This window comes from Danio rerio, chromosome 7, assembly GCF_049306965.1.
Source record: "Danio rerio strain Tuebingen ecotype United States chromosome 7, GRCz12tu, whole genome shotgun sequence".
Taxonomy (NCBI): Eukaryota; Metazoa; Chordata; class Actinopteri; order Cypriniformes; family Danionidae; genus Danio; species Danio rerio.
In genome coordinates this window covers 24,107,468-24,135,181 of record NC_133182.1, presented here as the reverse complement: position 1 = coordinate 24,135,181, position 27,714 = coordinate 24,107,468, and the positions used below count along the sequence as shown (strand labels likewise).

Here is a 27,714-nt window from a genome sequence, read left to right as displayed (position 1 = left end):
TATTAATGACTGAGCATAACAATCATTATTTTATGATTGATGGCACTGGCAAGATGATATTGAAAATTCTTTGAATCTCAGGTATAAATGACACTTTAAAATATATTTACATAAACAGAAAGCTGAACAGAAAATACTTTTTTTAGGTCTACTACAAGGGAGATTCTAACATAAACGTACATTTTCACTTATAAAGAATGTGACAGGGCCTGACTTAAGCTTGTTGTAAAAATTTATTAAACAAGCATAAAATGATACAATTTGATGATAGCGTGCATCCTTGATCACTGTCAGATTTTTCAATATATTTTTTAGAACAACCCTTTCCCCATTAATTAAACCCCATACAAATGGAGGGAATATATTAAAAAAATAAAGATGTTATAAAAATAACAATTAAAATTTTATAATGTAAAATAAAATAAATAAATAAATAAAAGGTAGTGCCATCATAATTATTTTTCAAGGGATGCATTTGTACATCAAGTTACATAGTGTTACATTGTAGTTACCTCAAGTTACATTAGTGATAGGTTAAGTAACCTCTAAATATACATATCTAAATGTTTTAATACTATTCCACCTCTTTCTCCAGAAAAAAATATATTATCAGACATACTGTTAAAATTTCCTTGCTCTACTAAAAATCTTTTGGTAAATAAATAAATAAAAAATCTAAAGGCTTTTAATAATTCTGATTTCAACTGTGTATCACAGCAAAAAAAAAAAAATGTCGTTTGCGCAACAAAAGGCATTCGTTTCTGACAGAAATTCCTATAAAAAGTCAACCCCCACATGAAAGTCACTGAATAATTCGCACTGAGAAAAATGCACATCTGCAGGGTCGATTCTTTCCTAACTCCTCCTCCCTGTTAGATGCTCTGTAGAGCAGGCGCATTTCCACAGGGGACGAAAGAAACAACCACGTCTCCAATCTGACACCGAAAACCGCCTGTGGAGATCAACGGAGGACAAAAGAAATCTCAAGTGCAGGATGACAATATAGCACAGACCTATGATTAATATATTTCACATCTGAAGACATCTGAGCTCCAGTTTTACTTTTGGAAAACTCTTCATTATGATCGTGCGTACTTCTTAAGTTAGTCTTTTTATACTTTGGAAAAACTACAGACTTTTACCATTTTTAACGATTGGAATGGTCTGACTCAGGAAAAACTAACTGAAAAACTACGAGGAAAAAAATCGTAAGAAAACGGAGCCTTGAGCTTTTTTGTGTCCCGACTTGAGTACCGTCGCGCATTAAGGAATGTTACCGAAACTGCAGACGTTACCTCGGCTTCTGCCTCTCGCCCTCGCAAGTGTGTTTCTGGTGCAGAGCGGGACCAGTGACAAAGAAGTGAGACCAGAGGTAACAGAAACTCTTTTAGATGCTGTATTGTGCGCATGTGTTCCTTTCAACTCTGTCTGTAAGTCTGTCAAGTCTATATTGAACACAGATGCTCTCAGATGTTTGCGCATGTCGGGATTTCCTTCAAGAAGTGTAGCCTATTCATCATGATTCACCGATGAGTACAGATAAAAAGCTGCAGACTCTTAAAAATCAGGTTAAACCCAAACAAGAGTTAGTCAGAGGCTCTTTAGCTAGAGGGTTAGTTATTAAAGTGTGTAATTCTGTGGTGTCTGCCCTGCATCTCTAGATTCACTGTTTTTTACTGGACAGTTTGTTTATAAGCCTCATAGCAATCCTAGTGTCTGTTTCAGAAATAGGCCTACGTGTCTGGTAGACACATAACTGAGAGGGGAGAGACCGAACCGATAGTTTTTCAGGACGTTTTGGCATCTCTGTCACAAATGCAAGACAGAAACCCTAACAGGATAAAATAAAAAAACAAGATCAGAGAGAGGATTTAAGACATTTTAATAACTGTCTCTAGACGTATCCCTCCATTCCTTTCTCTTACACTCCTTCACATTTCTGAGATGGCTTAGAGATGTACCCAAGGATGGCGTGGAAAAAAATCAGATTCCACCAAAGCTTTCAAAGGTTTTCAAGGACAATAACAGTCTCCTGATGTGAGAGTCGCGTGATCAGAAGGCAAGGTCATGCAAAAGGTTGAATCACAGATGCCCGGCGCATGCGAAACTGCAGTCACTCTTTACATTTTTCGTTTTGACCTGATCACAGTATTTCCTAATATGCATTATAATTGAATGTTTATTGGTTTTCATGAGGTGTACAACTTTTTTGTTTTGAACTTTTAGTGAACTTTCATATGCATTACATTACAGCTTTTGTTGGACTCGCCTGGGTTTAACAATCTCTCAGACAACTGCCTTGCACTTTTGGTGTTGTTACAGGTGCTGTTATTTTGATTTTACAGCACTAAGAAAAAAGCAAAGCAAAGAAAAAAGTTTTTTTTTTACAGCAAAGAAAAAAGTCAGAAATTCACCCATATTCCTTATGAAAAACAGCTGGGCTTAGCCCCCCTCTCCAGACCATAGATGAGAGATGATGTATTTGTTTAAGTAGTATTACAGATGCAAAGCATCTGCTGAAAGTCTGCTGAATCCAGACCTTCATCGCTTAGAGGCTTACATACAGAAATGTGTCATGTTATCAGTGCTCTACTCAAATTACTGTAATTGAGTAGTTTTTCCTCAGGAATTGCAATTTACTAAGTAGTTTTAAAAATGTGTACCTTGAGTACATTTTTAGTGCAGTATTGGTACTTTTACTCCACTACTTTCCTTCAACCTGCAGTCACTACTTTATTTTCTTGCCGATGGGAATTAGAAAATGTCCAACCTAAAATCAATAAAATTTAATTTAACAAGGTGTACCGTAAGATTAAAAAAAGGGTTTTGTTTTAAAGAAAAAAGACATTATGTAAAACTGTATTTGGGTTTTATGGAGATGCACAATATTTCCCCAGTCTTGTTGGTAGAGCAGGAGTACCCAAACCTGTTTTTGCCTTGATTTGCTCACCTATGTTTTCTGCATTGTCTTCTATCTGTCGATTCGAGTCACTTTATTTACATTTGATAAAATCAGATTCATTTGCAGATACTATTGATTGAAAAGTTTAATTTCAGTTAGCTTTTTTTTTTAGCTAAACAATAAAGCAAACAAACAAACAAACAAACAAAAAGAAGGTTATATGAAATTAAAAATGACAATCTCTGTTAAGGGCATTTGCCCCAACTCTCCCTATCAATCTCTTCTCTGATGGGATGGCGGGCCACATCAAAGGTTACCATGGGCTAGCTTTTGCCATAGTTTGGTCATCTCTGGTATACAGCAATAATTGCTTATTTCTAATGTTTATTTACCAATATAAGTAAAATTATCATGTGATGAATTAAGGATTATTAATATATTACTATTATATATTATTATATTATGGAATAACTTTAGATGACTTAGAAGTGTTTATGCTAGTTAATCACTATGGCAAACAGGACTTCAGAATTACAAATTGAAAATGAGTTTGGGAAGACAAAGATCTAGGTGTTCACTTTTAGTTTTGTGTTTTTGTAATCAGGCTTTATTTACTGGCCTGTAAAGTTAAAGGCTTACAAATATAAGAGTAAAGTCAAGATCGAAAATGCGGCCAACTGGAATTGTGATATGCACATCATTATAGCAGCATTTTTATGACACTGTATAACAATAAGTAAAATTTTTACAGTACTGGGACATTGGTTTTTGGGTTAGGGTGGGGGTAGGCGTTAAAAAAAAAATTTATTGGATAATTTAATAGATAGCATGAATAATACTTGGTACAACTACTGTTTTTACATTACTGTGACGGTTGGGTTTAGGGTGGGGGTAGACGTTAATAAAATAAAATGGGAAATTTAATAAATAATATAAATAATTCTTGTAACTTCCAGCCGCAACCATATCCAATCTAGTAACAACCAAATATAAGACATTTGACCGTTATCTGCTGAAATTTTCATATTGGATCTTTCCTAGAGCTCAAAACAGCATGGATGATAATTTAATCCCTCTGTAACTGCTGAAATGAGAATTTACACTTCTTGTAATTAGTATAAAGCTTTAATTTTTGTCATATTCAAAGAAACTGAAGCTCTCATATGTTTTGGATAGTTGTATCCTGGAGGTGGGCAAATAAGATCTTGAATTAGTTTAGCTGCTCAGTTAAATAGGTCAGTAATGTGGTTCTCCATGTGAAGATGCAGAGTGAGACTTGGGCACTAATGTCTAAAATTTTCTGTTTTTTCCATTGGCACAGTCAAGGAGGAACGACTGACTCAGTCCTTCTGTCGTGCATTGAGACTCACCTCTGCCCTCATTTTTCTCCTTTTCTTCTAGCCTTTGTTTTTATATTTTAAACTCGGGATCTTTCTTAGGTTTTGTTTTTTCTCTCTCTCTCTTTTTAGTTTCAGCTTGCTTTCCCCCCTGTTTAATACCTCAGGAGCAGCAGATCAGCTGTTAAAATCATAAATGCTGCTTTTCCCCTCTAAGCTTGGAAAGTCTGACTGCAATATTTTCTGCAGAGAAGCTATAAGAATCAGAAAATAGGATAGTTGAGGGCTGTGAACACTTTTATTTTAGGGTAGTGTTAAAACTGTGCACCACAAAAACAACATGTTCTTCTTCCCAACTTGGAATGTGTTTTCCCATGTTGCGACACCATGAAATTGTTTTGTAGAAACTGCCGTCTTATCTTGGCTACAATTTTGAAGAAGAGCTGATTTAAACGCTTCCTGATGCATGTTTCAGTAACGTCATAGCCTGTGATTGCACTAAACCTCACATCTTCTGACCCTGCCAGCCACTATCATGAGTGAGTAAATGTTTACTGTTGAAATCTGTTCCCAGACCTGTGTGTGTGTTTGCCTTGATTATTGCATAAAGCTTTTCCAGACAGCCCGAGACTCAGTGAACTCAATAAAGGCTATACCTGTCTGCATGGTAATAGCCGACGCATTGGCCACACAGTGACTCGCTCTTCCTCAGTCAGGGTAACGAAGGAGGGTTTCTAAATGGGACCTTTGACGTCCAACGCTGGGAGCTCCAGAGCCATGGAGCATGCTGGGATTGCTGGCAGAATTAAGAAGAGACCAGAGGCTTTTCAGGAGGGAGAAGAGTGGCCTTCAGAGGGAGTAAGAGAGAGAGGGGGGAAGCGTTTTCATCCTCATGAGTTAGAGTGTTTTTACTAAAACGGGGTGCGTCACCACAGCGGAGCCACCACACACAGAAAGCACTCATAAAGGAGGAGGAATTGAATGACGGGCAGAGAGAAAGAAAATGGAGCAAGGGTGACCAGGTTAACATTACAGTGTGTTATCCAGATTTGCACTTCCTCGGCTAAAGAGTAAATCAGTGGAAAATCAACAGTGTCAATGAACCAGTGTGAAAGCACGAACTGATTTGTGTTGGCTGCTCTGTGGAAATGATTTCCGACTCACTGTAGTGTGCTCAAATACAGTTTTGTTGTAGCATTTTGCCTGTTGCTGACAATTTGGTTGTCTGTATACTTATTAGTGCTTATTCCTCTTCTGCACGCACACACACACACACACACACACACACACACACACACACACGCACGCACACACACACACACACACACACACACACACACACACACACACAGTTCTATAATTTACAACAGTTGTTCCCAAAGTGGGGGTCCAAAATCAAAATCCAAAAAACTAATTAATTTGATTAAACTAGTAGAATTAACATACAGACATACATTAAACTTACTGACACCTTTCCGGCACTCCTGTGTATATTAAATTATAATAAATTCAGGCCATAACTAAACATAAAGAATGGTCTCCGAGTGGCATTCTCCAAAATTAAATGACAAATAGACTTGGGCCTGTTGGTATTGGCCCATTTACAAAAAAATTATATGCAATGTGTTTCAGAACCAAGCTGAATAAATAGTTGGTAATTATGTATTTAAACATACTGCATAATACTGCATAATACCGGCAACCGTGATTTCCAGGAGTTCACTGTATTATAAAAGGTTACAATGCGCAACGCTTTACAGAATACTGTTTGATAACTTGTCAATTTGAGAACAGTTGTTTGTCTACAGTTTATTTCAGTTAAATAAAACAGACATATTCAAAAACATGTTTATAGAAATAGAAAAAATAACAGTTGTAACTAAGTGAAAATTCCTTTATGGTAAAGTGTTGTGTAGATGTGACTGTATTTTGTTCGCATACTCATACTTAGCCATTAGTATTGTCAGATCTTGCTGGAACAAAACAAGTCCAAACATAGATCCAAAATTTGTAAATAAGCCACATCTCAATATTACAATGTGCACCAACCTACTTTATCAACTCTATATAATACTAAATAAGCTCTTCAAATGCCTAATATGCACGGACATGGCAACAATTCTAGAGCATGCTGTGTGCAGCCTTTTAAACAAAAACCAAACTTTACGCCCCGGTTTGCAGTGGTTTTGGTCAAATTGGCAATTAAAATTCTTTTTTTTTTTAGATAGAATTTTGTAATATTTTCTACTGTAAAAAAAAGCATTTCACTTAGTGATTCAGAGTTTTTTCAATAATTCTCACTTTGTAATAAAATCACAAGACCTTAATATTTGTTATGATAACATTTGACTTTGAAAAGTTTAATTCATGAATTTTACTTACATTTTTAATAATTTTAAACTGTAGAGAAAATCTTGACACTTAAATTTGGTATATATTGACAATAAAAAATAAATTTGTAACAAAATGTAATAATGTAACCTTGTTTTTTTCAGCCCAACCCCACAAGGAAAGTAACTATTTCAAGTATTGTCAGAAATGTGGTTAATACGTTTGAATTCGTATAATTATATTCAAAAACGCATCATTTTTGAAAAGAAGTTGTGCCCCGAAACCTCTCCCACAAACACAACCATAATAAACAATTTATACTAAAATGTGCGAATGAGACTGTACAAATGTATACAAACTAACCACTAAATAAAAAAGTTACGAACTGGAGTGAAATTACCTTCATTTTTAAAAACTCTTTCAACTATTAAAAATTGGCGTAAATAACACACCTTTTTATTTTATCTGTTCATTTTTGTCAGAGGCAACATCTGGTATATTATTAAAGCAGATTTTTAGTGAGTAACAATAAATTCATTTTGCTAGTCACATAATGTATATTAATGCATGTCGGTTCATTCTGCTGTGGAGACCTCTGAAATAGAGAAGCAGAAGGAAAATGAATAAATAAATATTAATGCAGTTCATAATTTTATTGGCCACTAAACCTGCTAAGTGAACTTTGCTTAGTTCTTTTGTTTCTAAAGATGCAGTCACATTAAAGTACAATATAGGATATAGTTTAAGAAGGGGGTACTTTGGCCTCAAAGTTTTGTCAATAACAATTTAGTTTGTCTATCAAGTTTACCCTCTTAACTATAAAGGTTCTTTATTGAACCTTTAGGAACTATTAAAGAAAGAAAGAAAGAAAGAAAGAAAGAAAGAAAGAAAGAAAGAAAGAAAGAAAAGGGAGGCAGTCTGAGGTCACACGGATTACTGAAAAACTGCTTGTAATTTTTGCTGACACTCTTTGTGGTTGGAAAGGAGACACTGGCTGTCTGATCCTTAAAATGAGGCATTTGCCCATTCAGTCTAACAGACAGTCACTCCTAAACCTGTAACCTTTGTGTTAACAGCCCAGATTAGTCTCCAACCACCTGCACAGCTATAATCATGGTCAAAACTATACCATAGGCATGAGAAAGACATGTCTCTTCAGTTTTATTTTCTAGTTTATTAGTGTTCAGTTTTCAGTAAGTTATTTTTTTTACGTTTGCTTCTTTACAATGAAAATTCTTTTCATTGAGTGTAGGTTTATAAGCAGACTCTATTTAGGAAGCTCTTTGAAGCGACATGATTACATTTCCATTGTCGTCGAACTAGCTTAAATTATAAGATATATTTAGATTTTATTTGTTTCTTCCTTTGTTCTTTTTTCTCCGAAAGCCAGAAAGAGTGAGAACAGAGGAACTATTTCAATTTACTTCAGAAAATCTGGTCAAAGTCATAATTATAACCTAAAAGAAAGAATGCCACCTTTTAAAATGTAACTTTTTATTTGTTTTTGACAAATAATAGATTTTAGTTATTTTCAATTGCTATTTACTTATTTATTGGTTTAATGATATTTTGTAGTATTTAGATACTGTCTGGAGAAATTTCTTAGAAATTAATGAATTCTAATTGAAGGGATATAGTTTACCCAAAAATGCAAATTCTGTCATCATTTACGCCTCCTCCCTTTGTTCTAAACCTGTTTGAGTTTATCTGTTCAGTTGAACAAGAAGGAAGACATGCTGAAGTGTACTTTGAAAAAGCAGTATTCTTCTAAATATCTTCCTTTGTGTTCAACAGAAGAAATAATTTTAAGTTTAAAACCACTTCAGGGCTCGCAAAGTTTTGGGTAGCCCAATTATTAAGTAGCCCAGATAGAAAATAAATTTATTTCTTATTATTATTTATTAAACAAAAACATACATTTGCTAAATAAAAAATATATAATGGCATTTTTATAGGCTATATATATATATTGTTTAAATTATTAAAATTGTATTTAACTTTTTAAAGTTTTTATTTCATTTTTTTGTGTGGAAAATATATATATTTCTATTACTTTTGTGTGTTACTTTTGTGTAACAACAGATTATTCAATATTTTTCTTTTGTATGATACCATATATTAACCAAACATACTTCTTCTTTCTTACTGTGCTGCATACTTAACTGTTCAGTTCTAGTATGCAGAGAAGGGTTGCAGAAAGAGGAAGTATGTTTGGGTGCAACAGCCAAAAGACTGCAAAATGACTGCTGAGTGACTTCACACCAAAACTCCACCTGTTAATATTAGTTGCGTATGCATGCTGGAGTCAGGGCAATGTAATTTAGTTGTGAACCTTCTGAATGTTATTCTGCTATTGCATTGGGGTAACAAAGAGCTCTGTCCTCAGATTATTTATTTGTATCTATTAAATTACCAATATTTTTGACATTGAAAATAACCCTATCCTTTTTTTATTGAATACGCATGGAATTAGCTATAGATATTACAACATGAATAGCCAAAAAAAGATGCCATAAATAGATATTTCACCTGAACTAGAAAATTGTGTCATTATTTACTCACTCATTTCAGACCAGTGTGTTTCTTTCTCTTTTAAACATAAAACGTTTTCTTCAAAATGTCTTTATCTGTGTTAAACAAAGGATAAAAACAGCTGTATCAGCAGCACAACATACACAGTTATACACTTTGTGAGAGAATATAAAGGTGTTGAAATATATATTTCCTCCAACTAGCCCGCGGGGCAGCATGTAGATAGATTTTGGTAAAACAACAACAGCCCCGAGACATCGGGCTACCAGATTTTGCGATCCCTGCACTTTAATGTGAGTAAATAATGAGGAAATATGTATTTTTAGGTGAACTATCCCTTTAAGTTAAAGTTAAATGAAAACTAAAGTGTGTGTAAGTGTTATATATGAAGAGTTTAGATGCAAAAACCTCTTAGTGCCGTGTAAGATTTTCATCTAAAATAAGCATTTTTCTCAGACTGTTGTGTGTTGTTTCAGTAATTTTACTTTTAATGCAAACAGTATGTTATGTTCATTGCATTTAAAGTGAAATAACTGAACATAAACAGGCTGAGATTTTTTTTTTAGAAAAAAAGTTCACATAGCACTTAGAAGTATTTGCATTTAAACTCTTTATGTATTGTTTAAACGCAAAAAAGGCCTTGATAAAATTTGGGGGACATTTCTCCAGCAAATACATCCCCAAAGTATATCTTGGTTGGAAACACACACATGTACAAGTTAAATTAGAGTCATAAAGTCTCAGACACACAGTCACTTACAGTTACAACACACAAGCCACAGTTAAAGCCTCTGAGCATCCACACACTCTCTAACCCACCAAAGTTTAACCAGGTCACATAAGCACACACACACACACACACACACACACACATACACTAACACACATCTTGTGTTTGCACTGCGGTCCATCACTGATGTTTGTGGACTTTGGCAGGTTTATGTACAATTAGTTTTTATAAATTCAGACAGCATGTCATGTGGAGACATTCGCAGCGGTGACTAAAACTTCAAACCTTTAATTCACTGAGGTCACCTTTGCAGCCGCGACAGCACTGACACCTGTGCTATTTCATGCTCTGACAGAAGTGGGGATGTTTTCCAGAGAAACTTTTCTGGGTGTCTGTGAACTATACTGCTTAATACATGGTGAATTTGACTGATTATAATGTTAAAGTGAAGTTGTGGTGCAGATGGATGTCAAGTCAGATTTAATCATAGAGCACTTTATACAATACATATTGTTTTAAAGAAGATTATAACAGAAATAAACTAAAAATATATAACCAGGATGCAAATCTTATCAAATAAAGCAGCCCTGAAATCACAGATTTTCAAAAAAAGACTATTATTGTAACCACAAGGGAGTCATGAGACAACAGAGTGAGGATCCTTATGCAGGTTTTATTAGGAATCGTAGTCAAATAGACAATGATCAAAAACAGGGAACAATGGGAAAAAACAAGGCAATCTAGAGGTGTTGTCAGGTAACAGGCAGATGGTCGATACAGGCACCGGACAGGGTAAACGATAAAACAAAGCAAGGTTCAAAACACATAGAACCTATACCAGGGACCGCTTTGTAATGTTACTTTATGAAAACCAAACAAGACTAAGCAATGAGAGAGTCAACGTGAGCCATATATATGTGAGTAATCAGTACATGAGCAGCTTCAGCTGTGTGAGTCTAATCAAAAAGGAGACTTGGAACAGGTGTGTCTGTGTGTGGTGCATGACAGGACTTGTAGTTCGTATGGAGACAGGATTGTAGTGTTAATGTGAATGTTCTCCAGTGATCTATAAGAGGGTTAGATCTCTGGTGATTTTGACAAATACCATTCACTATCGTGCGGCTTCACCAATCTGACTTCAACAAGTAGGACATGTTCTAGCATGAACATCTACGTTGATCCTGGAATAACATTCCAATCAGCCAGTCAGAATTAAGGGATATGTTTACAATTTATGTTAAGTTTAGGCTTGCGGTTAGGTTTATGTACTTCTACATGATTGTTATCTAATATTCCTCTCTAATTTTGTGAATAATTTACAGTTAGAGTTGGATTTAGGGGTAGGGTATGGATTACATTTTCAAACAAAAGGATGTTCTAGGATCAACATAGATGTTAATCCAGGATTCATCATACTTATTAAAATCATGACATTCCCTTCAGCTTAGTCTCTGATTTATCAGTGGCACAGAAGAATGAACCAGCAATTACTCTGGCTAATGTTTTATGCAGCGGATGGCCTTCCATTATTATTAAAATGATCATTTCCTTTAACATTTAATTTCCCTTATTTACTCTCACACAAAAAGCAGTCATTGTCATTCATTGTAAGATCAACAATTAATATGGAAGTCAACAGCTGCTTTTTCCAACATTCTTCAGTATATATTCCTTTGTGTTCAACAGAAGAAAGAAACACATTTGTCACAAGTGGAGGGTAAATAAATGATGGTAGTATTTAAATTTTTGAGTAAACTATCCCTTTAATTATTGTCAATATTTAACTCAACCTTTCAATTCAGCACTAAATCACCTCATTAAACGACTGCCATAAACCATAAAGTTTATGAATGAATCACTGAATCATTGATTCAAATGATTTGTGTAAATTATTTGATAAATTAATTATGAATTTATCAATGTTTTTTTTTTTTGTATGTTATATAAGTTCTATAAGTTACTGAATCTCACCCGGGATCGAAGGGATCTGATTATGTTTCTTTTCTTATCCAATCAACAGATTGGACTTTCAGCAGTGAAATTTAAACCACACTAAACTGAACTAAACTGAACTTCAAAGTACTACAGTTTCAAATGACTAGAACTTCTATGCTGCTTTGACCCAATCTACATTGTAAATAATCTATAGAAATAAACATGAATTGAATTGAATATGTAAGCATTTTTTTTTGCATGTTTGAAATGACACATGACCCATGGAGTGAGCTGTTGTTTATGAATAGCATAAAAAAACTTGTCATTTTAAATTTCTCCTTCCAATGTGTGAGAAGTAGCAAATAAATGAAGTTGCTTCAGACTTTTATTCCACAGGCACCTTGTTTTGTTTTTGATGGTGCATTTTTTAAACAAGGTGCCGTGCTTCACAAAGGTGTATATGCCTGCTGTCTCCCTCAACAGATAAATATTAAGTCTGCATTTTAACAAAAAGAAGCAGGAGGATTGGCGAGCATGCACATCTTTTAACAGCTGGAAACTATTTTAGTACAGCGTGTGAATGTCCGAAAGTCCGATTTGCAGCTTGTGGCATATAAATATACAAAACAGCCCAATCACTTCATTTATTGTTCATAACACTATGTTTGGATTCATCGGATGGAAAGATTTCAATCCAGCGGAAATTTTTCTGTGCTCAATATCATTGTGTTGCTCTGCATACCCTTCATCTGCTTGGATTTCATAGGGGATACAAAACAAAAACAGATCAGATGTGTGATTATGTTAACTATGGCATACACTGTAAAAGCTTTAATTACAAAAACTGAGGACAACAAATATTTTTATGTTGCTTTAACTTATATTGATAAGTTAATCAGGTTTCAACTAAATTTTTTAAGGTATACAAAGTTTAACTTCACATTTAGATGAAAGTTGTGATGACTAAAAAATGTGATTCAACTTATAAATTTAAGGCAGCAAGAATGCTTTATACTTACAAAAGAAATGAAAGATGTAGAGAAATGTTTTGCTTGATTAACTTTATTTAAATGTACTTTTTAAGTGGCCTTGAATGAGTTTTTTGCATTTTTTTTATAAAGTGGGTGACAAACTCAATCCACTACCCAACAGATACAGTATCATCGTATAATAAATATTGCACGTTTCTATAGCTCAGTGTTAAATACAGTGTATATGTTGCATTAAATAATAAAACAAGCATGATTTAGCTATTAAGCAGCTTTGCAGAAGCTTTGCAGAAGGCAATACTTTTAATATTCCACTTGATCTCATCCTATAGTGTCAGTAGAGTGAAATAAGTGTGAGATTAAGTGTTTTGTCAGTATATGTTGTGCAATAATGTGTCATTTGCTTTCTCCAAGGCATGGCTCCAGCAGTATGGGTATCTTCCTCCTGGTGATGTTCGGGCTCAGGCGATTCGCTCTCCTAAATCTATCAACTCCGCTATCTCGGCCATGCAGAAATTCTACGGCCTCACCGTCACTGGCACCATGGATCCAGCTACGCTCTCGTAAGTCTCGCCCAGTCTTACACATCTTGAATTTGGGAATTACAACCATTGAAAGACATGTTACTCAATAGTTGTATTACTACTACAAATTTCTGACTTGACAGAGAATTAAACATCTAATTGCAGCCAGCTTTCTGATTGAATAACTTTTGTTTTGCATTAACTTGATGTTGTCAGGGCAATGCAGAGGCCGAGATGTGGCGTTCCTGATAAATTTGGCTCTGAACTGAAGAGCAACCTAAGAAAAAAACGCTATGTCGCCCAGGGCTCTAAATGGGACAAAAGAGAGGTCACTTTCAGGTAAGGAACTGTTTCTGAGAACCTAAGTTCGAGGTTTAAGGGAAGAAAATCCTGTCATCATTTACTTATCCACAATGGGTTTCAAATGCCGACCACAAAATAAAATATTTTGAAGAATGTTGGAAACTGGTAGGCATTACAGACATGAGCCACTCGTGCTTTTTAGGGGACACGTTCTTGCATTCTAACATATTCCACTTCATTTGGAATTATTTCATGCACTTTTCTGACATTCATTACTTCAAATGTCGCTTTACCATCTTAAGAAGTAAGCTAAAAATAAGGAAGGATTTAAAAGTTTGTCTAAAAATACTAACATTTGTATTAACCCTTGTGTATTGTTCAAATTGACTACCCTTTCATTATGTTGGTGGCTATTTTTGCCCCGTTGACTTTCCTTGAGGGATCTGGATGCAGACCTGGTGCAGTGCAATCTGAGCTGCATCCAATGCTTTTAATGGGCTCACCTAACCGCACCCCTAACCCTACCCCTCACACTGACGTCACTCGCTCCATTTGAGCGCATTGTGTCTGACACTGCATCGCTGAATGACGCATTCTCAGCTTGCATCATAAAGGCTGCATCCAGATACTATTGCATTTTTCGATTGCAAAGTATTGATGTCATATAATTATGTATTCTTGATTGTTTCCATGTTGGGAAGAGATAAAATGTGTAATCTTTGCTGTTGATCATCAGATGGCACAATTAACCCTTTAGATAGGCCTGTGCAAAAAAAGTGTCTGGCTTTTATATGGAGTTCTATGGAGTATACCAGCAATTTATATTGTGTGCTTAAATGCAATGTTTACTGTGTTCTGACTGAGGGCTGAGCTGCTTGTTTTGATTTTCTCAGACATATCAAGGTAGGTGGGCAAAGGTTTCTCTAACACACACTGTCATAATCTCCAGCGATCTACTGACTGGTAACGAACTGCAAATCCATAAATTCCACTATGCACACACTGGCTTCCACTTCCACTGATCAAAAACAAACAGCTGTAACCCACTTTCTAGGATTGTTTGGACTATAAATATAACCTGCAAACTTAGTTCGTGATGGAGTCTTTGAAATTGAATGTTCAGTCATGTGTGTGCTTACCTTAGCTTTATCTCAGTTTCTTTTGCTTATTTAATACTTTGCATTAAATGCTTATTTTAATACAAAGTATTTAATACTTAGTTTTTTACTTTGTGTTTGTATTAAGCCTGTTTTGTACCTGAGTTTTTCCCTGCTTTTTTATCTTTTTGTTTGTGCTTCGCCTCATCTGCAGCATGTGACAGAAAGACTTTATCACAAACTAAGTATCCAGGATATATATTAAGCCGGAAACTAAGCTTTTTTTGCCCTGCAAGTACAAAACAATAGTAAAAATTGCCAACCTTACCAACAATCAAGAAAACAAAATGATATGGTGTCATGGCTTTGCAATAAATATAGGTCACTATAATGTAAGTCAATGGGGCAACAATAGCCACATAACAAAAGGGCAGTAAAATTGCCTAAAACATAGAGTTTTTTAAAATTGTCAAAGCATTTTTTCAAGATAAGATTCGACACCAAAAATAATTCCATTTGCTGAAACACAGAAAAAGACTCAAAATCACCCTAAAGTGGATGAAAACATCCCCAACAGCACACAAGGGTTAAGCAAGTAAAACAAGTTGTTATATTAGCATAACAAATTTATTAAGTGCGTTTAGCCAACAGAACACAATGAACCTGGTTGTTTGGTAAATAAATGTCAGGCATCTCGCCAGTTTTGGTAGCACTAAACTAATGAGTTAAAGGTGTGTTTTGAGAATAAACCAATCAGAGTCTCATCTCCCATTCCCTTTAAGAGCCAGCTGTGCCGCGCCATAACGCATTTGCTATTTACATGGCGGACTTTATAAGTGAAAAAATTGAACACTTCACTAGAGAGAAAACCGTTAAACAGAGCATCTACAGCGTGAGAATGAGAGATGAGCCTCCTCATTGTTTACTTTCGCTTTCACTCTCGTGGATAGGGAAACGTATTGGTTGCACAGATATCCATCAGCCTATACATAATTATGTTTGTTAAGTGCAAAGATTCGTTTCAAAACTATTTCTAAATTCAGTTCTAACAAAGTGTGGTCAAAAAACTGAGTTATATCCAAATACACAGGCTGTGCTCCATATGGTGTAAAACCTGACAGGTGGACAAATCTAAGCTTGTTTTTAATAAAACAAATATAAATATGCATATAATAAATAATACTGCTAATAATGATAACATTATACAAAAGCAAATTGTTATAAATAAACCAAAAAAAAAAACCAAGATAAAGAAGGCATGGACGCGGTGGTTTTTATATTTATGTAAGCTAGAAAATAATAATTTTTGTAATATTTTAATCCTTTAATTCTTTCTCATATGTTAAGATATTTGCGTATTGCTCTACATCCTGTGTGTATTAAGCAATATGCAAGAGAGGCGCACAACTAACGCGCTCTGCGCTAGACAATAGGCCAGCTTTGATCTGATCTATTGGACTGTCTATTTAAGTTCCTCTAAACAGCAACACGCCAGCAATGCGCCTCAACATGCCTCGTTTTTTAGACCAGAACGCCTATGGCTGCACATATGAGTGCAAATGCATTTGCTATTCAAACAGCGTGCTGTAAAACGTCAAAACGACTCTTGCGCCTAACTGAAACTAGCAAACAACAATTACGTTGCGCCTTGCGCTGCATTGCACCGGGTGTATGATAGGGCCTTAGATGAGTTGAGGTGCCTGCAGTGTTGCCATGTCCACATATTTTCAGCATCTGTGGTCTTTTTCTAGGCGTCATTGATAAATCTATTGACTCTACTACAATTTTTAGAGTAGTCAGATGCACTAAGCAATATATTGGTAATATTTTCTATATAAAGTATTTCGATTTTTCTTTGTTTTCTTTCAACTGACTTATCCTTGTTTGCATTTTTTACACCATGATCTGGCAACAAGAATAAGTCATGGTTTGTAACTGTGCTTCGTTTGAATAATTAATGTGTGCAGATAGAGAGATGTGAATTTAAACACACCCATAACCACTTGTTAAGTCTGGTTAAGTACAAATTTTTTGCACTATTTTGTTTTCACAAAATCTTGTCTCTGACGTAGCGTGAGAGCAGGACTAGCTGTCACTGACATGACATCACAGCAATAGCAAACCACAATAATCCAATCATTTTCTACATCTCCTACATTTACGAGAAGCTTTTTTACGTGGACATACATGTCACAATTGGAAAAAAAACTCCTCAGAGCATGTAAATGATTATGAACTTCTTTTATCAATAGATAGTCCGGTTCTTCTTTCTTAAAACATTAATAGATAGTCTACTTTAACTTTTAGTAGGAAACATTAAAAAATAATCTAGTTCTTCTTTTTTCAGAGTATTAATAGATAGTCTAGTTCTTCTTTTTCCAGAGTATTAATAGATAGTCTAGTTCTACTTTTTCCAGAGTATTAATAGATAGTCTAGTTCTACTTTTTCCAGAGTATTAATAGATAGTCTAGTTCTTCTTTTTCTAGAGCATTAATAGATAGTCTAGTTCTTCTTTTTCCAGAGCATTAATAGATAGTCTAGTTCGTCTGTTTTAGAAAACTTATATGTAGACTAGTTATTTTTTCAGAACTCAAAAGAAGATACACATTACATCATATTAAAAATACCAGTTTCCACACTTTGTTCCTGAAATGCCCACTCAGACCTGGTAAAAACTAACTCTAGATGTTTTCATTTCTCAGTATCCAGAACTACACTCCAAAAGTGGGCGAGCGGGCCACACATGAGGCCATCAAGAAGGCATTCAGAGTTTGGGAGGCCGTGACGCCACTCAAGTTTCGTGAAATCCCATACAGTCAGATCAATGGCAAGGTGGAGAAGTTTGCAGACATCATGCTTTTCTTTGCGGAAGGCTTTCATGGAGACAGCACCCCATTTGATGGCGAGGGAGGTTTCCTGGCCCATGCGTACTTCCCTGGTCACGGCATCGGAGGAGACACACATTTTGATGAAGCAGAGCCTTGGACAACAGGCAACGTTGACAAGGGAGGTGAGGAAGATGATCTAGAATTGTGTCTAGGGTTTTAAATGTAAATTCTTTCCTATTTTTTGTATTGAGAACGTGTGTGGGTCTCTTTCAGGTAATGATGTGTTCCTGGTGGCGGTGCATGAATTGGGTCATGCACTTGGTTTGGAGCACTCAGGCGATCCCTCTGCCATCATGGCTCCGTTTTACCAGTGGATGGACACTGAGAACTTTGTACTGCCCGAAGATGACAGACGGGGAATCCAGCAAATATATGGTAGCCTGTTTGCATTGCAAAAAAGCATGCATTTTTCTTCATTTAAAAATATAAGTAATTAATTTCAAGTACAGTTTTTTGTTAATAAACCGTGTATATTGCATGTAAATACAGTAATTAAGTACAATTATGTGGCTCATGGTTAGCTATAATAGAGACACAAGATTGCATATCTTGTGATGTGATTATTATGGGTGCCACATTTCGTGAAGTTTATTCATAAACTAATTTCGAGAGGATCACGTGCTTATGATTTATCACGGCCAGTCTTGCATTTGCTAATCACTATCTTCCAATCATATGAGCCCTAAGCTACTATAAATAGCCACAGTTTTCAGTTCACTTTATCTTCGTTTGGAAGAAACCCCCCTCCTCCCCTATTCTCCTCCTTTACCTGTGATTGGGCGGCACGGCGGCACAGTGGTTAGCACTGTGAGCCACACAGCAAGAACACTGCAATCCCTGGTTCCACAGGACCGGTGGGTGTTTCTGTGAGGAGTTTGTATGTCCTCCCCGTGTCCGCGTGGGTTTTCCCCGGGTTCTCCGGTTTCCTCCCACCATCCAAAGACATTCAACATGCATAACAATCAAGCTTGTCTAATCCCTTGCGTTCCCTTAGCTACAGCGGCAGGGGAGTTCTGATATCCACTGAGCTCAGGCTCCCCTCTTGCTCTGCCAACGGGAGGAAGCCCCGGGCTCGAGGAGCCCTTGAGCTCAGGGCTCTCTCCCGGGACAGCATGCCAAACAAGCTTTTGTAAATCATCAGCTAAGTGTGAACTCTTGAATATAATGTAAAATCGATGCTGACAAGGGATCCAAACGGAGGGTTTGTTATGCAGAGAATGGTCAGGCAAGCAACGGTCAACAAACAGATACAAGCAAATGCAGATTCATAGTCGAGGGGTCACAGGCGAGGGGTCAGAAGGCATGCAGCAAACAGGGATAAACAATAAAACAAACAAACAAACAAACAAGTGAAGCAAAGCGAAAGTGAGGGTCAAAACCAGCAAGGGAACCGCTGGCAGAATTGTAGTCCTATGTGATCTGTGAGTTTACCAGCGATCTGTGATGATTATGATTGTGACTATTGATGCTAAAAAGGGTCATATCTGCTGAATATATACAATTGAAGTCAAAATTATAAGCCCTCCTTTGATTTTTTTTTCTTTTTTAAATATTTACCAAATTATGTTTAACAGAGCAAGGAGATTTTCACAGTATGTCTGATAATATTTTTTCCTCTGGACAAAGTCCTATTTGTTTTATTTGGGCTTGAATAAAAGAAGATTTTATTTTTATTTTTTTAAAACATTTTAAGGTCAAAATTATTAGCCCCTTTAAGCTATAAGGTTTTTGATAGTCTACAGAACAAACCATCATTATACAATAACTTGTCTAACCTAATTAAACCAGTTAAGCCTTTAAATGTCACTTTAAGCTGTATAGGAGTGTCTTGAAAAATATCTAGTCAAATATTATTTACAGTCATCATGGTAAAAATAAAACAAATCAGTTATAAGAAATGAGTTATTAAAACTAATATATTTAGAAATGTGTTATGAAAATCTTCTCTCCGTTAAACAGAAATTGGAGAAAATATAAACAGTGGGGCTAATATTCCAGTTAATAGTTAATTCAACTAATAGTTAATAATTCTAACTATATATATATATATATATATATATATATATATATATATATATATATATATATATATATATATATATATATATATATATATATATATATATATATATATGTGTGTGTGTGTGTGTGTGTGTGTGTGTGTGTATAGGCACTTATAAACAATTTTTAAATCTACTTTAAAATTAAAATTGATTTTGATCCAAGATTTACGACATTAATATTTAAATAAGTTTAAGAACCCAAAACAAACTAAATGTCCAGTTACTTAATATTATGTTACCATGAGAATTACGTTCTTTTCTTAGTTCAGATTTTTAAAAAATTTATAATTATTAAACTAATTATGACAGATCATTTTAGTAATACATGAAATTTTTGAAAGTATTTTAACTGACAGTAATTGATAGTTGTCATCTAATGTTATTGTAAATTACTATTTAAATTATATGAATATATATATATATATATATATATATATATATATATATATATATATATAGTAAATGAGACTTAATAAACATGTGTGAATTACTTCAAAATAAACTAACTATAAGCTTATACAATAAAATATAAGTAAGCTCAAGCAAGCATAAAATAATTATACTCATTATCAACTCCAGAATCTAATTGTTTAATATGCTATTAATGCATATAACCTAGAGTTTTTATGAAAAGACATCTAAAGTCACAAGTCACATCTAAATAAAATCACAAAAAAACAACAACAATGTTGAAACATCCTTTGTATGTTGAATGCAAAAATTAAACAATTTATTAAACAATTTAAAATTGTTCCTTATGCACAGTGTTGTGCTAAACTCTGAAAAATAGTGGTAACACTTTATTTAATTTCCCATTTGAGTATTAGTAGACTGTCTGCTTAATATCAGCTGATACTGATCCTTCTACAGACATTTAACTGACTTTAAGAAACTTTGCAAGTACATGTCAACCTACACTAACCCTAACCCCAACCTAACAGTCTTCTTCTAATGGGAAGTTCTATAATAATTAAAATTAGTTGCAATGTAACCCAACAAACGGACCATCAAAATTAAGTGAGACCAAAATAGTTACTAGTTACAGTTACCAGTTACTTCATTCAAAGAAGTAACTTGATTACTTTATCGATTACTTACACCAAAAAGTAATGCATTACTGTTAATAAAGTCATTTTTGAGTTATTTTTCCAAAGAACATTTTTAATGCTCCCATAAATGCCCTTATAATGTCATTTTAGTGCTGTCACTGTGTCTACTAAAGTAATCAATTTTGTTTTACAGATAACAAATGTGTTTTCTTTATTTTATTTGAAACAACAAACATAATAGTAACGTTAATAGTCTCTTGGTCTCTCTTGCGCACACACTCGGTCTACCTCAAAAACATTCGGCCTCTCTCATGCACACACTTGAAGTACCAGGCGTGCATTCGGTCTCTGCTTTCACTTGACTTTTGTCCAGTCTGGCGCCTCATACAAGACGTGTCTGCTTTACGGTGGTTGGTTGGCTGGCATCCACCAATCCCACAATGTGTCTCCAACAAAAGGAAGACTGCAGCCAAAATTAATGTAACTTACCAAGTAACGAACGAACGCATCATTCTGTAACGATAATGGAGTTACTATTTTAAAAAAGTAATGCGTTACAGTTTTAGTTACTGTCAAAACAAAAGTGATGCGTTACAGTTTTAGTTACTGTAAAAACAAAAGTAATGCATTACAGTTATAGTTACTGTCAAAACAAAAAAAAATGCGTATCAGTTTTAGTTAGTGTTAAAAGTATTAGCATTACTCGTAACACATTATTGCCCAACACTTCTTATGCATTATCAAACCAAAATAAAGAGAGAAGAAAAATAATCTTCAGATATGAAATGCTTACCTGTGTGTCTTTCGGCAGGTGCAGGCTCTGAGGACAAGCCACAACCACCGGCCCCCCGGCCCCCTACTCGCACACCAGACCGGCCTTCATTTGGTCCCGACATATGTGAGGGACACTTTGACACCATTGCGTTCCTCAGGGGAGAGATGTTCGTCTTCAAGGTACAAATCAATGCAAGCTAAAGCGTTTTGTGTATACAAGTTATTCATTCATTAATTTTCCTTCAGCTTAGTTTCTTATTTATCAGGGGTCGCCACAGTGGAATGAACCGTCAACTATCCCAGCATATGTTTTATGGAGATAATGCCCTTCCGGAAACACCCATACACTCTCACATTCACACTCATACACTACAGCCAATTTTGTTTACCCAATTCACCTATAGCGCATGTCTTTGGACTTGTGGGGGAAACCGGAGCACCCAGAGGAAACCTGCGTGAACAAGGGGAGAACATGCAAACTTCACACAGAAATGCTAACTGGCCAAGTTGGGACTTGAACCAGCAACCATCTTAGTGTGAGGCGACAGTGGTAATCACTGAGCCACCTTGCCACCCTTTGGTTATTAAGTATATTTGTGAATTGACATAAAGCACATGTCAGTGTCCTCAACATTTTGCAGATGAATGAAGGCTCCGGCAGCTGTCACTGAGCTGCAATGGTTACTACTAATGTTTGAGGGTCGCACGTTTATTTCAAGCTTATTTAAAACTGACGGGAGCTACCTGTGTATTAAACAAACCTTTCAGGCAATCAGAATTCAATAATCTCATCAGATCATGAAATAGAGACTTGAAATAATTTCTTCTCCACAGGAAAAGTGGTTCTGGCGAGTGCGTAATGGTAAACCTCAGCAGGGGTATCCCATGCCCATTGGACATTTCTGGAAAGGACTGCCTCCGTCCATCAACGCAGCTTATGAACGCAATGATGGGAAGTTTGTTTTCTTTAAAGGTGCGTCAATTATTTGTATAGATTTTTGCTGTGCTTCTAATAGGCAGACAGCGCAATAATGCTTGTTTGACTTCTCAATAGGTGATAAGTACTGGGTTTTCAACGAGGCTAAAATGGAGGAAGGTTATCCGAAAACATTTAAGGAGCTTGGCACAGGACTACCAAGAGACAAGCTGGACGCCGCCATTTTCTACACACCCACTGGCAACACTTACTTCTTCCGAGGAACTAAGTTAGTTTCCAGTGTCTTACTTAAGGGTCTGGTGGGAGATCGATGTGATTTTGTGTCATTTTAGGAACAAAATGTTTCCTTTTCCTCATCTGTGAACTTCTCCTTTTCTTTTAATGTCTGCTAAAGTCATTTATAACTTCTACCTTTTTTAGATATTACCGTTTCAATGAGGAAAGCAGATCTGTGGATTCGGATTACCCCAAAGATATCGGTGTATGGCAAGGAGTACCAGATAATGTCAAAGGAGCCTTCATGAGTGAGGATGGAGGTACAGGAGAATTTTTTTTTCATGTCGGTCATTTATTGCCCAAAGGCAAATTTATACATTCCTTTGTTGATTTCTTTTTTTTTTTTTAATTCAGCTATATATAAATATACATATACATTGCACATTAATGAGATAATTTTTTTCAACATAATTGTTTTAAAACACTAATTTGTAATAATTAATTTTTAAAATTAATTTACAATAAATTTTATCTTTGCCATGATAAACAGTATGTAATGTTTTAGTCTTAACTAGATTAATTATGTTAACAGGTTAGGTTAATCAGGGAAGTCATGGGAGAATTGTTTTTTTCTGTAGTCAATCAAAAAATATATATGTTTTATTATATATTATATATATTATATTTTATATATAATTATAATTTATTTATATATATATGATGACACCCTAATAATATTGAACATATATCAGAATCAAAAAGGTTTGGTGGCTTAAATAAAGGTGGTTTTATTCCCAGGTATGTTCACACAAACGAAGCTTCTACTCTGCAACAGAACGACAGTGACAGGACAAAGACGCAGATAATAAAGCAATAAAAATAAATAAGTAATTAAATAAATAAATAAGAACATACAGTTTTGACAAATTAATAGACCAAAATAATAGACCAAAGCAATATCACAATATGCCTTCAACTGTATATATAGGCTTCATTAATTTTCTTCATATATTTATGCCAATTTGAATGTAACCATTTTCTATTTCAAGATATGTTATAATGTGTATTCATTCATTTTACTTCAGCTTAGTCCCTTTATGTTATAATGTAATTAAATTTAAACTAATCTATTGGTTTAGTGCTCAAAAAAACATTTTTTATTATCGTCAACATTTGTGCTACATATTATACATCTAAACGTCATGACATTTTCAGAATTCTTTAATGAAAGTTTGAAAGAATATAATGCTCATTCGTTTACATAAATCTGAATTCTGTTTATTCATTTTCTGTTGCAAAAGTCACTTCTGATCTCTTTAATGGTTCCTTGCTGAATACTTCTCAATGCCCCTTTAATATATCCCTTTAACTACCTGCTCTACAAAATGGTTGACCATATTTTGACTGTTTTAAATGACGAGTGTTAAAGTCATTTAAATAATGACTGTTTTGAATAATGCTTTACACACACAGCATTGTTGGTTTACAAGAAAATCAAACAAACATAATCCTGTTGCACTACTACAGTTGAATTTGCTTTTATTGTAAAAAACAAAATAAAATAGCATTTTAAATGAGAGTCTGAAATATTTTATGGCATACTTTAATCAAATAGTGTTAGTGAAACTTAGTGTTCAAAAATGTTTCATTTTGAATATTTTTTTTTTAATAAATTATTCTTACACTTTATATTTTAAGATTTTGCATAGTATATGTATTAATTCTGGTACTTTTAACATAAACTGAAAAATCAACCATTTGGTAGAGGCTAATATTTTAGAAATTATAGGATGTATTATAAAAAAAAATGCATAGAGTATGTTAACTAGTGACATGAAGAGCTAAGAAATGCAATAAAGCTATATGATGCATGATATTATCCAGGAATACCCCATTTCACGTTGAGATTTATACATTTTCAGCCACTTAAACTGAATTTAACTTTTCCACAATTTTACAGCCAACGCCTATTTCTACAAAGCCAATAAGTACTGGAAGTTTAACAATCAGCAGCTGAAAGTGGAGCCCGGTTTTCCCAAATCGGTCCTCACTAACTGGATGGGCTGCGAAGCAGAGGAGCCCAAGAGGAGAGCCGGCACAGATGAGGAGGTGCTCATCATTGAAGTGGACGGCTCGGAGGGCGGAGCCATGGGCGGAGCTGCAGCTATCGTCATCCCACTCTTTCTTCTGGCCTGCGTACTCATCACTCTGGGGGCTCTTCTGTTCTTCCGGCGCTACGGGACCCCTCGGCGCCTACTCTACTGTCACCGCTCTCTGCTCGATAAGGTTTAAAGAGGAACACGACAGGCACAGGATGAGAAGAGAAAGAATGAAACAAGGAGGAAGGATCTGGAATGGGAAGAGTGAACACCAAGCTTTACAGGTCTGCATGCAGGAAGAGATGGAAAAGTGAAGGATGTGTATTGTTTGTTTTATTATTTACATTTACTTCTCTACCATTAATAGAAAAAACAAATCTGAAATGGAGTGGGAGATAAGAGAGACAGACAGCCCCTGTTCATCTCTCACGTGCACCTTTTTCCTTAAAGTCCACGTAAGATCAAAATGTACGATGTTTATTTCTCTAGCTCACATTGTTATTCTGAAGGTGAAGAATTCATCTGTGCATTTTAATCCACTGAAAAAAGTTTTGGTAATCTTTAAAGGCGGTCCTTCTCTGTTGACATCAGCTCGATGGTTTTCCATAGCAACTGCATAGCAATATTCTTAACCACACCCCTCTTTATGTTAGTTTGCTGTAAGGGAACTATGCGCAAGAGAAAACCCCGCCCCCCCACTCAATATTCTGTTTCAGTTGGAAGTACATCAACTCACTGAAATAAAAGTCTTAGCATCTTCCGGTTGCTTCCAGACTTTTCATCTTCTTTGCAGTATATAATCCCTACTTTATCCTCTCTGATAAACTCAACTTGACTCCAGCCGGGTGGCTGTTTGATTAACATGTTCTTTACACTAATTTTACACAAACTCAAAAGCTCTTTTTTTACATTGCTCACCCAAATGAACCCTCTTGTACTCCATAAAGTGCCTTTGCCATTTAATTAATGGGCTGGAAGGACTAACACAATAGGCCTTCCTTCACCTTTTATTCACCTAAGATATTTGCACAAGGTATGGCTCGACTGTAGAGACCTGCTGTCCGTGAAAGGTCAAAGGTTAAAGGTCAAAGTTCAGGGAGCGGGAAGCTGAGCAGCTTCTGGAGTAGGCCAGTGATAAATGCACCTATAGAGCAGAGCTGTTCATCTGTTTCAACTCAAAATATTATTGACTATCGTCGTGTTTGGTACATTTTACTTTAATTATGTCAATAATAATTGGCATCGTTATTATAACTATGGTTATTGTTATTGTTGTTCTCCATTCTTAGCCTTAGATTTAAATTGTCATTTCAAGACCTGCTGGACACAGGCAGAACGTGACATCTTTCAAATTAGCTTTCATTGTTTTCCTATCAGGTTTAAGGGGCGTAACATTTTCTTACTTTCCACCTTAAAGGAATCAAGAATTATTTATGAATGGTAATGGTGCTTTGGGTTTTCTGTAGAAACCGGTACTGGATATTACTCGAGTGGTTTTAACAATGATAATGGTAATGATATTTATAATGATAATGATATAATGTAAATGTAAAGGAATGACATTTTTGCCTGTTTCACACTTTTTTTGTACTTGGAAATTGAAATGAAATAAAGTTCCTTTTTTAAAACATTCTTCTCTCTTTCCTGGACGTTAAAACGTTTGTGATTTTTGAGAAATGACTGACTTTTTCATTTTTACCAACAGTAAAAGGCAAAGCAAGGCAAGTTTATTTATATAGCACATTTCCTATGGTAATTTAAAGTGCTTTACATAAACAGAAATAAAAGAGACAATCATAAAAAAATAAAAATAAAGAATAGAATGATTAAAAACAGATGAAATATGTTTAAACAGGTTATAAAAGAATGAAAAAAGAAAAGAAAGACACAATAGCGATCTGTCGGATGTAGCACAGTGCTCTTTCAGAAAAGGCACAGCTAAACAGATGTGTTTTCAGTCTGGATTTAAATGTGCCCAAAATTGGAGCGATCATTGATCATCTGATCATTGTGGGAAGCTGATTCCAGCAGCGAGAGGGCGTAAAAGCTGAAGGCCGATTCACCCTGCTTTGACTGTATGCTTGAAATTTCTAATTTGCTTGATCCTAAAGATCTAAGTGATCTGTTAGGTTTGTAGTCAGTCAGCAAATCTGTAATGTATTGAGGTCCTTGGCCATTTAGTGATCTATAGACAAGTAATAATACTTTAAAATCTATTCTAATTGTAACTGGGAGTTAGCGTGAAGACCTGAGGACAGGTGTGATGTGCTCTGATTTTCTGGTTCTGGCCAGACTCCTGGCCAGAGCGTTCTAGATGAGCTCCAACTGTCTGATTGTCTTTTTGGGGAGGCCAGTGAGGTGGCCGGTAAAGTAATCCACCCTGCTGCTGATAAAAGCATGAACAAGTTTCTCTAAGTCTTCACCGGAAACAAAGCATCTCATTCTTGCAATGTTTTTGAGATGATAGTATGCTGATTTAGTTACTGCTTTGACATGACTATTAAAGACTTATATCTGACATCAGAATCTCACCAAGATTCTTGACATTATTTTCTGTTGTTTGACCCTTAGAGCCAAGGTACGCATTCACCTTGAGAACCTGATCTTTGTTCCCAAACACAATGACTTCAGTTTCTCTTTATTTAACTGAAGAAAGTTTTTGCGCATCCATTGGTTAATTTCAACAATACATTGGCATTGGTGTCAATGGGGCTGTAATAATCGTCAGCATAAATAGCAAGGAGTAAAGACATTGCCAAATTAACACATATACAAATAACACATAAACAAATTAAGCATGAGCATATTTATATTAAAAAATCAGTTTCAAGTTACAATGAGTTTACTCAATTTTTATGAGTAAATAATCACTGTTTACTTGTCACCTAATGTCAATACTTTTAAAAAAGGAAAACAAGGAACGCAATAATGCCATTTTTATTCTTGAATACTTTTTTCAAACCTTTATGATTTTCCTTGTTCTATTGAATAAAAAAAAGATTTTTTT

General features: G+C 35.2%; 1 protein-coding gene across 1 annotated transcript; it reads left to right on the top strand.

Moving 5' to 3' along the window:
- Nucleotides 1-962: 962 nt before the first annotated feature.
- Nucleotides 963-26,328, top strand: mmp14a (matrix metallopeptidase 14a (membrane-inserted)). Its single transcript, NM_194416.1, is given in 10 exon segments — nucleotides 963-1,372; nucleotides 13,171-13,319; nucleotides 13,497-13,619; nucleotides 17,384-17,691; nucleotides 17,783-17,944; nucleotides 21,493-21,635; nucleotides 22,290-22,428; nucleotides 22,510-22,660; nucleotides 22,813-22,928; nucleotides 24,569-26,328. Coding segments are annotated over 10 exon segments (1,725 nt in total). The 5' UTR covers nucleotides 963-1,270; the 3' UTR covers nucleotides 24,901-26,328.
- The last annotated feature ends 1,386 nt before the right edge of the window (nucleotides 26,329-27,714 follow it).